Source organism: Squalius cephalus (assembly GCF_949319135.1).
Source record: "Squalius cephalus genome assembly, chromosome: 25".
Lineage (NCBI taxonomy): Eukaryota > Metazoa > Chordata > Actinopteri > Cypriniformes > Leuciscidae > Squalius > Squalius cephalus.
In genome coordinates, this window is record NC_137146.1 from 8,250,949 (window position 1) to 8,266,036 (window position 15,088).

The window sequence follows — 15,088 nt, forward strand, 5'->3', positions numbered from 1 at the left end:
CATATCTCAGACTGTTTTGTTGTTACATGATTGATCTGGTGGTATATTAATGTTTGTATCTAGCAATCGAAGAAGAGCCCATAGTTGTTCTCTTTTCACCACGAGGTGGCATCCGTCATCATGAGTTCCTAGACAAGGTCAAACATATAGTGCAATCGGTCTAAAATGGAAGGAAAGGACAATTTAATTCATTGTTTAACTGTATCAGTGGTTTGTAAGTGGTGTTAACCACTAACTATAATTGCTCAGAATTAAGGTCAGGATTTTGTGTATGTACACATCATCCACTGTTTGCACTATGAACATGAATGTTACCTCAAATAGTGCAGGTGTACTAATAATCTTCTAAGCTGTCATAATTATTATTGTAGCAGGTGGACAATAAAACAGGCAATACATTTTTTTTTTAAATCCCAAGCCATATCAAGGGACCAAAATATCATAGAACAGTGGATCTCAACCACAAGATGGCCTCAGCTAACAACTAAAGAGAGAGAGAGAGAGAGAGAGATTTCTTATTTTAATCAAAGCCACTTGAAGACAAGCCTACAAGGTTAGCAAAAATGTTAGCATGGTATGCAGGGAAGGAGACCAGAGGCCTTTTTTTTTTTATCGATGTCCATGGAGGAGAGGCTTCACTACGCTGAATAAACGCTTAACATTTAATGAATTGACAGCCTATCGGCTAATCTTCAACATATTTGCTCTTAAACATTAATTGATTTTTTTTAAGTTTACACTGAAAAAAAAATTCCTTTTTTATAAAAGAAGTCACAGACAATTGTGAGACAGGTAGGATTCAGTTTACAGCACTTCTCATTCATTTCTGTGGCTGTGTTCGAAAATCGCCCCCTATACCCTCATTCACTATTCCCTACATAACTTCACTTATATAGTCCACCTGAAGGAGTGAATAAAAACGAGTGTGTGAATTCGGACCCGAAGTGCTCCAGCTTTAAATAGTTTGTGCCTGCTGTTTAATAATCATTTGAAACATAACAAACTGGCAGCTCCAGTAGTAATGGAAAATGTATATTGAACTCTGTCATGGAAACTATGTATAAACCAATTTAATAATCAATTGAAATGGAATTTATACCTGTATGACATGATTCAACTGCGGGCGCCATCTTCTTGTGAGACGCGGGAATTCATTTGACGCGACTCTTGCAATGCATTATAGGTATTCTCTAGATGTTGAGTGTACATTGGTTGTACACTTGTTTTTGAGGTGTATTGTGTGATTAAATTGGTGCACTTGATTACATCTACTATGGTTTGGGACACCTCTACAAATGGCTGTCCCCTCAAATAGTGCCCTATTTAAGGGTATAGGGGCCATTAAGGACACAGCATGGCCCTATGGTATCCGCAAACTGTCGCACAACTCTGAATGAAATTCAATTACGTGAAGGCAGTAATGTGATTGTTTATCAAAGTACTCGTGATCCAAGTTGGCCGTTACACTTTCTCCAATGGTCGAGCCACAGACCCGATCGTATCTCCCAATAATAAGGGTTGCCAAGTCTGCGGTCCCCCCATATTCGCATTGGGCTGGGTTTGGGCTATTTTTGTTGGCGATCGCTGGACTGTTGGGCTAGTTTTGTTGTGCAGACCTGGCCACCCTGCCCCCTCAGCAATTAGAAACTGCCGAAACACCACGATTAATTTTAACAATTTGCATAACAACTGCATAGCACTGCATTTGACACCCTGGCAAATGCATTTCAACACACTAAAACTACTAAGAGCACCTTAGCATCTGCATAGTGACATTCAACGCCCTAGCAACTGCTTGAAAACCCACTAAAAATTACTCAGATTACCTTAGCAACTGCGTAGCAACGCACTAAAAAACAAGAACACATTTTAACAGCTGCATAGCACTGCACTAAATGGCTCAACACCCTAGTAACAGCATAGCAACACACTAAAAGTAGCTTAGCAACTGCAAAGCATTGCACTAAAAGCAATTTGACAAAATAGTAACTGCATAGCCACACCAACAATTACTAAGAATACCTTTGCAACCAAAGATATATAGATCGACGCAATTGTGCAGAATCGATCCTTTTCTTAAAATTTGCTTCCAAATTCCAAATTGCTTAAAAAAAATGAATCGCTTCTTTTCTTAAAGGTTGTATCAGTGATTTCAGGCCCCCAAAAAAATGATCACATTCATCTAATCTTTCCTAACGATCCGCTAGCTGCCCGCCCCATAAGCATGCCATCAAAAAAACGCGTCTCTGTAGGCAGCCTAGGCTCTGAGATCTGCACACAAAAACAATTTGTTCCACCAACCACTCAAAACCAAAACAAATAGTGTTCCAACCAATCACCGACAGGGGGAGGGTGTTGTGAGGTTTTGTGCTCGTGTATGGCTGCACGCGAAGTCGGAGCTGAAGAAGAAGCTGGCTCAAAACCTCACAACACCCTCCCCCTGTCGTTGATTGGTTGGAACACTATTTGTTTTGGTTTTGAGTGGTTGGTGAAACCAATTGTTTTTGTGTGCAGATCTCAGAGCCTAGGCTGCCTACAGAGACGCGTTTTTTTGACGGCATGCTTATGGGGCGGGCAACTAACGGATCGTTAGGAAAGATTAGATGAATGTGATAAAAAAAAAATTGGGCCGGAAATCACTGATACAACCTTTAAAATGAGTCGCTTCTTTTCCAAAATGAATTGCTTCTTTTCTTAAAATGAATAGCTTCTTTTCTTAAAAAAGAATTGCTACTTTTCTTAAAAAGAATCAATACTTTTCTTAAAATGAATCGCTTCTATTCCAAAATGAATCACTTCTTTTCTTAAAATGAATTGATACTTTTCTTAAAATGAATCGCTTCTTTTCTTAAAATAAATCAATACTTTTTCAAAAAGAATCGCTACTTTTCTTAAAATGAATCGATACTTTTCTTAAAATGAAAAGATTCATTTCACTACTTTCTTAAAGAGAATCGCTACTTTCTTAAAAAGAATCGCTTCTTTTCCAAAATGAATCGCTTCTTTTCTTAAAATGAAAACGATTCATTTCACTACTTTTCTTAAAAAGAATCGATACTTTTCTTAAAATGAATCGCTTCTATTCCAAAATGAATCGCTTCTTTTCTTAAAATGAATCGATACTTTTCTTAAAATGAATCACTACTTTCTTAAAAAGAATCGCTACTTTTCCTAAAATGAATCGATACTTTTCTTAAAATGAATCGATACTTTTTCAAAAAGAACAGCTACTTTTTCTAAAATGAATTGATACTTTCTTAAAATGAATAGATACTTTTCCTAAAATGAATCGATACTTTTCTTAAAATGAATCGATGCTTTTTCAAAACAGCTACTTTTTCTAAAATGAATTGATACTTTCTCAAAATGAATCACTACTTTTTCTAAAATGAATTGATACTTTCTCAAAATGAATCACTACTTTTTCTAAAATGAATTGATACTTTCTCAAAATGAATCACTACTTTTTCTAAAATGAATTGATACTTTCTTAAAATGAATCGCTACTTCTCAAAATGAATCGCTACTTCTCAAAAAGAATCGCTACTTTTCTCAAAATGAATCGTTCCTTAAAGTTACAGATATTAAGCTTACTGATATTTAAAACATTATTATGGGATTCAATAGATAATAGATGGATCTTTGTAAACATCTAAAATTGTAATACTTATGCTTTTTAAATGTGTTTTTTGGTTGTGGGGCAGCAGTTTGAACCAATTCTGTAGAATGGCCCATTAAAACAAACCAACGTTCTTACCTGTCCCATTTCTTCTGGAATTTTAATCTCGGCGGTTTCACAACTTACCCTAGTATCCACAAATCTATCCCTGCTGCACCCCATTAGACGTGCAGACTCAGAGAGGTAGAGCTGAACTGTTGTGGCCTTAGTGTGAGCGACGACACGCTGACCGTTCCAAAATGGCGGGCGCGTCGACGTTTCTGCAGCTGTTGAATGTGGCATTTATGTATTATACCTATGTTAGCAACGGAATATAGCACTCCACTAAAAAAAAGACTCGACACGTTAGTAACTGCAATGCACTAAAAACCGCTAGTGATGGTCTGGGAACCACACACAACACACTAGCATCGTGGAGAGCGAGTTCTGCACGAGCAAGCTCACTCACTCATATTTTCTATAGAAAATATAAAACATCTCGCTATTTTTGAGCACCTGAGATTTCTTATAGTTGACGATTTTCGTACACGCAGATCACCAATCACCAGTTGTTTACAGTACAAAACTGATCAATCGATCGACTTTACATAGATTGCAGTTTGTTTGTTTTTCCATTTTAATACTGCACTTAGAAGCCTGAACCATTGTTTACAGTCACTGAATGTGCAATGAGATGATACGCTACGCCTTTATACTACTGGGAGTTTAAAATGGGATGTGGTCAGGTATGAAAATCATTGTAGCTAGTAGCTACATGTGTTAACATTAGATTGCTTTTTTAGATGGCTATCAGCAGATGTATTTGGAAATGAAGCAATATACCACGGCCCACGTGTCAACATTTTCACACGTTTTTCACAATAGCACAATTTGTGACAAACAGCATGTCTGCGACAGTTTCAACGCGGAGAAGTGATGGGCCTGCCCTGCATCTTTGTAGCAGGAAGGGTGTGAGCTCTTGGTGGTTTCCTCTTGAGTAGTATCTGATGAGTGAAACCAGTAGTGGGTGCTTTGGGTGTGTTCACTTGGTAGGTTTTGTGGTCTACTGAAATAAGGTGAAATGTTTGTGCATCTTATAGTTTAACGTGCATTTGCATCTCACACGCCATGCTATCACTTCAATATTTTGTCCTCATGCATGTTATTTTTTTATGTAAGAACCGTTAAATATAGCCTATTTCATGATCCCCCTTCTGCTCCATTCTACTGAAACTGAAATACTTTTACTGTTGTGGGATGTGGTAGATTTTTACATAACGTGCATATTTCTGACCGTCAGTGTGTGTGTGTGTGTGTGTGTGTGTGTGTGTGACTGTGTGAAATTATGATCTTGGCTGGCTTCATGTGACTGCGTTTCCGTTGCTTGCTTGCTTCCGCAATTACTAAAGACACTGCAGAGATGCAGATGTCAAGCACTTTGCATCTTCGAAGAGACCAAGCCAACAGAACCTCCCCGCAAACCGATGTAATGGTCTTCTGTGAACTTCACACAGGAGCGGAGGGCGCGATCCTGGCCGCTGGGGTAAGTGTGCACATTATACTCACCTGGATGTGTGTGTCAATATAAAACAGACAGGCTTAATGTTTAATAGCTGTTTAACGATTTGTTTCAATGTGACTTTCAGTAGGCTATACACTCATTACAGGTATAGTCGCCTGCGTGACCTCTCGTATCTTACTCAAGCCAAGCACGAAACATTTACATGTTTTGTTGTGATCGAACCTAGTTTAGAAGATATTGTGTCTTAACTTTTTAATGCATACGGGGGCTCCAAAAGTATTTGGGCTCATTGATCACACATAAAAGGTCAAGATTTTAGATAATAAAATATCAAACCAACCGGCATATAGCCTACAAACAAATGTCTTTTTAGATATCTCAAATGATGACCTTTTAGACTTCTGCACTTTTAACCAGTATTTATAAAGTCAGTTGTCACATTCACAGTGTCAAGTACACAACTGTAAAGTAAGGACAGTTCATAATAACATTAACTACTGTGGTGATGTTCCAGTAAGGTTTGACATCCATAAACTGTCAAAATAAATGTTCATCTTAATTTTGGACTGTAGGCTAGATAAGTTTTTTATAATATATATATATATATATATATATATATATATATATATATATATATATATATATATATATTTGTGTGTATATATGTATATGTGTGCGTGTGTATATTTCTTAAATATTATCTTGAAGCGAATCTTTCTTTTTAAATAAATGCCGGTTGGTTTGATATTACGATATCTAATGCAGTAACATTCGTGCTAGTGTGACACAAGTGTCCAAGTATTTTTAGGGCCACTTTAAATCAATCGATGGCTTTGATCCTGTGTCCGCAGCCTAACCAATCTTACTTATAACCTATAACACATTTGGAATTTGATTTAAGCCACGAATTATCCGTGCCACACGTGGACCACAAGGTGTCAAAGTCATTTTTTTGTTTTGAAATATAATTTGAAAGTGGAGTGTCAACTAGAAACAATTTTAGTGTTTAAAAGATTTAAGATGAACATTATATTCTGTTACTTAAATTAAATTTCAGACTGGAGTAATGATGCTGAAAATTCAGCTTTGCCATTACAGGAATAAATGACTTTTTAAAATATATTAAATTAGAAATTAGATTTGTTTTATTGTAATAATTCACAATATTACTGTTTTACTGTATTTTTTGTCAAATAAATGCAGCCTTGGTGAGCATAAGAGACTTCTTTCAAAAACATGAAATGCATATGTAATATATATATATATATATATATATATATATATATATATATATATACAGCTCTGGAAAATAATTGAGAGACCACTGCAAAATTATCGATTTCTCTGATATGTGTTTGGGTAAAATTAACATTTTTGCTTTATTCTATAAACTACTGACAACATTTCTCCCAAATTCCAAATAAAAATATTGTCATTTAGAGCAATTCTTTGCAGAAAACGACAACTTGTCAAAATAACACAAAAGATACAGTGTTGTCAGACCTCGAATAATGGAAAGAAAATAAGTTCATATTCATTTTTAAACAACACAATACTAATGTTTTAACTTTGGAAGAGTTCAGAAATCAATATTTGGTGGAATAACCCTGATTTTCAATCACAGCTTTCATGCGTCTTTGCATGCTCTCCACCAGTCTTGCACATTGATGTTGGGTGACTTTATGCCACTCCTGGTGCAAAAATTCAAGTAGCTCGGCTATATGATGGCTTGTGATCCATCTTCCTCTTGATCACATTCCAGAGGTTTTCAATGGGGTTCAGGTCTGGAGATTGGGCTGGCCATGACAGGGTCTTGATCAGGTGGTCCTCCATCCACACCTTGATTGACCAGGCTGTGTGGCATGGAGCATTGTCCTGCTGGAAAAAACGATCCTCAGAGTTGGGGAACATTGTCAGAGCAGAGGAAAGCAAGTGTTCTTCCAGGACAACCTTGTACACGGCTTGATGAATGCGTCCTTCACAAAGACAAATCTGCCCGATTCCAGCCTTGCTGAAGCAATATTTTTATTTTGAATTTGGGAGAAATGTTGTCAGTAGTTTATAGAATAAAACAAAAATGTTAATTTTACCCAAACACATATCTATAAATAGTAAAACCAGAGAAACTGATCATTTTGCAATGGTCTCTTAATTTTTTCCAGAGCTGTTTATATAAGATAGATAGATAGATAGATAGATAGATAGATAGATAGATAGATAGATAGATAGATAGATAGATAGATAGATAGATAGATAGATAGATAGATAGATAGATAGAAATATGGATGGTTTAATCAAACATGTAGGGTCATTGAAAACAAATATCCCGTTCGGACACCACTTTTTGGTCACTTGTGTATACTTCTGTGTGTGTGTGTGTGTGTGTGTGTGTGTGTATATATATATATATATATATATATATATATATATATATATATATATATATATATATATATAATTTTTTATTTATTTATTTTTAGATTTGAGGAAGAACAAAATACAAAACTATTTGACAAAAAAAAATCTGCTACAGGGTTTATTTTACTAAAGAATAGGAAAAACAAAAAGCTCACCGAAAAAATCATACATTGACTATAACATAATCAGTTATTAATATTTCTTTGGTTCTTTCTTGTTTTTGCATGTGTTTCTTTGTAGGACAGCCTGCCCAAAATGTATGTCCGCACAATTTGCCATGTTTCATTGCGTTATCACAAGTAAAAAGAATTACACAATATGCTTACAAAATCTTTAATATTTTTTTTAATATTATTTGAATAAAGATCAGTGAAAATCACTTTATATATATATATATGTGTGTGTGTCTGTGTCTGTGTGTATATAAATAAATATTTATAGTTGTGGTCTCTTGTGGAATCTACTCTTGTAGTTGTGATGCTTTAATAGTCTATTTGACCTTCATCACAGTGATCATGTTAAGATGCCGGTGTTCGATTGCTTGTCCATCGTGGTCTGTCACGCCGTGGTGCCGCTACTGCTGGGCCTACTTTCAGCCTCAGGACATCCACAGACCTTCCCCTGCAGACTGGTATGTGAGAAAAAGGAAGACTGTACAAATACTTCTATAAGAACACTGATACACATGATGATTTCCTGGAATGTAAATGGCCATATTGCTTAAACATATTTTCGCTTTAGAAACTACTATGTAATATATTCAAAATGCTTAATCTTAAAGTATGATGGTGCAGTTGTTACCTTAAGGGATAGTTCACTCAAAATGTTTTATTCTGTCATCATTTACTCACCCTCAATTTGTTCCAAACCTGTATGAGTTTCTTTCTTCTGCTAAACACAAAAAATATATATTTTGAAGAATGTTTTAACTAAACAGTTGACGGTAGCCATTGACTTTCATAGTAGGGAAAAAAATACTATGGATGTCAATGGCTACCGTCAACTGTCTGGTTATCAACATTCTTTAAAATATCTTATTTTGTGTTCAGCAGAATAAATAAACTCATACAGGTTTGGAACAAATTGAGGGTGAGTAAATGATGACAAAATTTTCATTTTTGGGTGAACTATCGCTTTAACAAGCTATTTTTACTCACCCTGAACTTTTGAAATTATTTTAACCTGATGTATTCAGGAGAATTTAGACATTTTAAATATTATTTTTGACTTGAATTTAGATGTTACCACATGAAGGACATTTTTAGGTTACTTGACTAAACATTTTTACCATGTATAGGCTATGAAGTCTAATCATCAAACCACAAGTGGGCTAAATTTTCTTGTTCATCTATTTTTGATGTTCTCCATGTGCTTAGCAAGTGAAAAGATTCAAATGGGCCCAATGAACTGTAGTGGAAATATTGAGTCACATCATCATGTTAACTATTTAAATTTTTTTTCCATTTTTTAAGAAGAATCTAAATCAGTCTTTCCTTCTCTTTTCTGTCTCTCTCCACATCTCCAGATCCAAAGCACGGCTCTGTGCAACAGCTGTCAGCTCTCCACCATACCAGATCATTTACCACATCAAATTGAGGAGATCTTCTTAGACAACAACCTTATGTTAAACCTTCAAGATGGTTGTCTCTCTAGGTATCCTTTACTACGGATGCTGAGCTGTGCCAACAATGGACTAATGACAGTGGAAAAGAACGTTTTCTCTGAATCGCCTCTGTTAGAAAACCTCAATTTAGCTGACAATGAGCTTCATAATGGACACAAGCAAGTGGCCAAGTCCTTGAGCTCTCTATCCAAACTAAAGACTCTTGATATTTCGGGTAATGGTCTCACGGAGGACATGGTGTCTGTGCTGGTACAGAATCTGTCCTCGCTTGAGTCTCTATACTTGTCCCGGAATGCCATGCTGAGGCTGGATGAGTCAACATTCAGAAGCCTTCATAAGCTTAAGGAGCTGAACGTCGAGAGAAATTTGTTGTTTGAGATCAGTGGAGCATTTGATCACATGAAAAAACTCCAGAGGTTGAACCTTGCCTTCAACTTCTTGCCTTGTTTGGTCAACTTTGAGATGACCCAACTGCTGGTCCTTAACGCCAGCCACAATTCCATTGAATGGTTCATAACCAATCAGGATCTGAATGAGACCTTTCAGCTGGACACGTTGGATCTGTCCGACAACCATTTGCTGTTCTTTCCATTCCTTCCAACACTCAACCGAATAAGAACTTTGTTGTTGTCCAATAATCGAGTTGGTTTTTACCAACACTTTGCAAATAACACATCTTCAAACTGGACGACTAAGGTTGAGTACTACAACTTGGGGCAAAATGTGAGCAACATCACAGTGGAGCTCTGGAATGAGAACCTTCACGGTGATCTTTCTTCAGTGGAGCTCCTGGACCTGAGTGAAAACAAGGTGAACTATTTCCCCCAAGGATTCATTCAACAGATGCCGCATCTGTACTGGCTGAGGCTGAGAAGTAACTGTTTACAGTCCTTTAGTTTGACGACTGAAGATTTGCCAGACACCCTCTACGAACTGGATGTGAGCCGAAACAGGTTAACCGAGCTAAACGCAAGCCAACGCTCCATTAGTGAGCTAAATAATCTCACACATTTGAATCTGAGTACAAATGACCTTCAGAACCTTCAACCTATGATATTTGCTAGTCTGCCAAATCTTAGCACACTAGATCTCAGTCACAACGCAATGGACGTGTGTTACTTGCCAAACTACAAAAGTTCCTCAGGATGTGTTGTGTGGTCCAACATGGTTTCCCTAAAACAGCTTTATCTTTCCGGCTGTAGCATTCGTAACATACCGTCTTCAGCGTTCAAGGGCACGCCTCTAACTCATCTTGAACTGTCCAACAATCCAGACCTACACCTTAAACAGGAATCTCTGGAAGGTCTCGCAAATACTTTACAGCATTTGGGCCTTGGTAATACCGGTCTTCAAAACTTCGACTTTTCTACGTACAGCCATTTGAAGTCATTAAACATCTGTAGAAACTCACTACTAGAACTTCCCGAATCTCTAATGGCATTAAACCTGAAACTTCTGGACTTGAGGGATAACATGTTGACAACCATCCAGTCCCAACATGCTAGCATGTTAGCTCAAAGACTGCACACTGTTTATATGAATGGAAATGCATTCAACTGTTGCCATTTAGACTGGTACAGGACCTTCGGGGAGAATAAAGACATCATTGTTGTAGATCACTCCGAGATTACTTGTTTGGACTTAAACCACAGACGTCACAATATCGTCCTTTTGGACGCCGTCCACTGTGGTGGTACCAGTAATGAGGAGTCTGTTGTGTGGTACATCCTTCTCTTTGTAACAGTCAGTGTTTCCATCATGGGTATTTCTATCATTTACATGCTCACCTTTAAGCCAAGAATGTTGCCTCGCGCTATTAAAAAGAGATGCTGGAGGCCAACTCCCTATTGAGAAACATGCTATTGTAAAACGAATGAATGTCTCTGTAAAATAAGGGGCTAACATGCAAATATGCTGTTAAAGGTTGCTACTTTCAGACAACGGGGCATAACAAAAGAGAAATGTGATATTAATGTAAAAGATTTAGGCCATATTGGTCTGTAAGCCTGTGAATGTATTTCATTTTATCGTCATTAAAATGCATGAAAATATCTGGCTGCTGTATGGTTTGTAAATGTGAAAACAAAAGTGGCAATTAAACTTTCAGTCATTATGCTTTATATTTGCATTTATTCATTTGGCAAACAGCTTGCAGTACATTATACATTTTATTGGTATATGTGTTCCTTGGCAATTGAACCCATGACCTTGACCTAGTGCTTTTTATTTTGAATAAATTATTTGCTAAAACAAGTTCCCCAATCAAATATTGATGTGCGAGGGTTAAATTTCAAATCAGGGCTGAAACACCACAGACATTGTTAGTGGTTGATCAATATAGGGTTTCAGTGGAAAATGATCAAATGTTTACATACGATTACCTTGAATATTGAATATGTTATTATGTCCTTGTGTTAAACCTTTCATAAAACATGCCTCTAAAAGGACCATACACGACTACTAATATAAACGAGCATATAACACTATGGTCATATTTCAAGTCACAGCTTGTATTAGCTAGGTTCTATTAGTTATATAAAGCTATTTGAAAGTTTTGTTCTCATTATTTTGATTTTGACTCTATATTGAAAAAAAAATCTTCTTAAATAACTAAATTGAATAAACATTATGCACATGATCTTAGCTATGATAACTATTATAAAATATTTTTTCACTTTCTTACATTATGCTTACAGCATATAACCAACAGCCTGCTTGAAGTTTACTTGCAATTTGGCTCTTTTTAGCGCAATTTTCCACCGGACAAAATTGCGATTGTTAGCTCATGATTTCTGTTCTGTCTGTGCGCACCAATCTTGCACTTCTATCTACTCCTCAACCAGACCACCTAGAGACTTCGGATTTTCGGCATTATGTTAAGGAAGGTCTAACGCACAAAAAAAAAAATCCAGGAAAAGATTTACGATCTCTTAGTGTTGTGATCCCATGAGGTGAGAAAATTGCGCTAAAACACTCACTGAGTTTGTATTACTTGTTTTGATTGGCTTGCATTTGTTTTGGGGATCACCTACTACAAGAAAGGTCTTCAAATGTGCTTTTTATTTTATAACAATCCAAGTCAGATTTGTGTGTGTGCATGTGTGTATGTTCGCAGAAGTTGCGCGTTAAGAACAAGCGCTAAAAGTAGCAAAGGAAACATGAAATTTCCTGTTTTGCTAAGACCTGTAGCAACTGCCCAGCTCTCGGTATCAGAGAGGGGGGTGGTGATGTGGTTTTGCTCCATGCCGAGTTCTCAGAGGCAGTTTCAGCAGGATGTAAAGGATCGCTGTCGTGTTCATTTTTCATCTGAAATATTAACCTAGCAGCTCACATTAACCTAGCAGTTTATTTATGTGATTAGATTCCTTTATAATGTCTATATATGTGTGTGCGTGATTTCAAAATGCATTGCAAACACTATTGTACTAAAGTACAAACACTAAAGTACAAAAGTAAAGGTGATCATGTGGCCACATTGAGTATCCACACTGACCAATGCAAAGATTTATTCTGAGACTTCTCACTGCAGGGATCATCAGGGTTAGACCACTAAACCTAAACCACGCCGTCTAGCACATCAGCCTCCGTGGAATTTCTCATGATTCTGTAGCACAAATTGTGTGACAAGAAGACAAAAGGAAAGCTAAATGTCAGTCAGGCAGTGAGCATGGGAACCTGGCAGTGTTTGTGTGTGTGTTGTATACACTGAGAGCCATGTGTGCATGTTAAACCAGAGTGTAACCAGAATACCACTGTGGTGTTTCTCTAGGTCATGGCGGTTTGAACAGAGAATGAGCGAGAAAAAGAGAAACTAGGGAGCGTAGTCACAGGCATGGGCTCAGAGGCACATCTGCCATAGTTTGGATCAAAGTCAGTCCTGAAAACTCTGTATTTAAAATGGGTTTGGGGAAGTAGGAGTATTATGGATATAACATCATTATTTAAAGTAAGAATAAAAGATGAATTATTGTCAGAAAGAGTGATACACTTAAAACAGAATTATGTTTAACCAAAAAAAAAAATTAACCAATGTGCAGTTTTCCTCTGAGAGAATCTGAAACTATTTTGATTTAAGTTTGGTATGAGAAAGCAAATGTGAAAAGGATGTTACCGCTTCCTGCTGTCAGTATATACTGGTATATATATGTTTTTGTATTTCATTTTTATTATGAATCATTTATTTGTGCCAGAGGCAAATCTCGTGATGTGGTTGAATGTGGTATGGTGATTTGTCCATTAAAACCAATCCTCAATGAACCTAGTGATTTGATATTTGAATGAGGAACTGGACTGACTAAAATATACAAGAAATAAACACACACACTTTCAGATTCATATCAGTGTTTTTGTCACCATGGTAAGCATTTATAAAATAAAATAAATTAAAGGGTTAATTGGGATGTTTCATTAACAAAATATCTATCTATCTATCTATCTATCTATCTATCTATCTACAGGGCTGCCAACTCTCAGTCTCTCTGAGTGAGACTCACGCAATTGACACTTTTCTCACGCTAGAGCCCTGCACGGGCCAAAAACTCCAGCCCTAACCCGGCCCTGGCCCGTGGTGTTCAAGCCCTACCCGGCCCCAGCCCGACAACGGCTGCAATTTTTTCAGCCCGAACCCGACCCGACCCGAGAAGTATCACTTTAAGCTCTCTCTGACGCGCGCTCTTTGATGCGCGCTCTCTGATGCGCGCTGTCTGCTTCACGCACGGCACATCACACGCTACTAAAAGGTAAACTTTTATTATTGGCCTGAAACATCACCAATCATGCCCACAAATATTGAACAGACTGTCCATTAGAGAAAAGCATAAGCATGCAGTAGAGAATATAGCGCCACGGGATCCAACCGCAAAAATAAGTAAATAAACGGCCTACCTTCCTTTGCTTTTAAGAAAACTAAAGAACAATGTTCAAAAATGAAGAACTCTTCACCAACTGGATAATGTTAAATAATATTAATAAAAAATAAAATAAAAAATCCAACTTGACTCCCTGATCCTCTGCATGGTCAACTGTCACTGTTATTGCACGTGAGTGACGCGCGCGTATTTGCGACAATTTGCGTATTGCGTTTGTGTTGCTTAGGCGATGTATAATATTTATAAAATAATAAATACAACAATATTTCACACACATTATGTGACGTGTGCTCTGCACGTATATGGGCACAATGAAAGGAGAGAAGCTAAATAAGCCCGAGTCCGACCCGACCCCGAATGGGCTTAGCGGTCCCGACGGGCTTGCAGATACGCCACACATCCATTTTCTCACGCACAGAAAAATTGCGGAGCAAAGAGGTACTTTTAATATTAAACTAATTCTCAGCTCTTAGATTCCGTCAATTTTATTACGAAATTCAGACAAAAATACGTTTGGCGCTTGTAAATGTGACGTGACAGATCGCTGAGCGCCTCAGTTCAAGTGCACGTGAACCGATCATCTGTTACTTTTTTATTTAAAGATGCAGTACAACTTACCGAAAGTATACATAATATCGAAATTATTGTTTTTCAACCACGGAAAGAGGTCAATGTAACAGCAGGAGAACACATAACGTTACATTTAGCTCAGGAAAGCCATTTAATGACCATAGCATGTTAATTGAATAGAAAAAATAGCTAGAGAGGAGATTTTGCTGAGCACTATATTACATATTTATTATATTTTTACTTATGTCATTAAATAATTGTTATTATAACAAAAACTGCATTATATTTAATTTAATTTGTTATTTTCAATCTTTAATAATACCAGCAGATTGGGCCCTCTATGTTTACAGCATTAGGTGAGATTATTTTTTAAATAAAATGTAAAATAAACATGTATCCAAATTAGTCAATATTGAATCAAAATCGGA

General features: G+C 36.9%; 1 protein-coding gene across 1 annotated transcript; it reads left to right on the forward strand.

The window, feature by feature from the left end:
- The first annotated feature begins 4,560 nt into the window (after positions 1 to 4,560).
- Positions 4,561 to 13,233, forward strand: nrros (negative regulator of reactive oxygen species). The gene is made up of 4 exons (XM_079863195.1): positions 4,561 to 4,707; positions 5,068 to 5,201; positions 8,109 to 8,229; positions 9,124 to 13,233. The coding sequence occupies exons 3-4, from the start codon at positions 8,122 to 8,124 to the stop codon at positions 11,071 to 11,073; spliced, it is 2,058 nt and encodes a 685-aa protein (XP_079719321.1). The 5' UTR covers positions 4,561 to 4,707; positions 5,068 to 5,201; positions 8,109 to 8,121; the 3' UTR covers positions 11,074 to 13,233.
- The last annotated feature ends 1,855 nt before the right edge of the window (positions 13,234 to 15,088 follow it).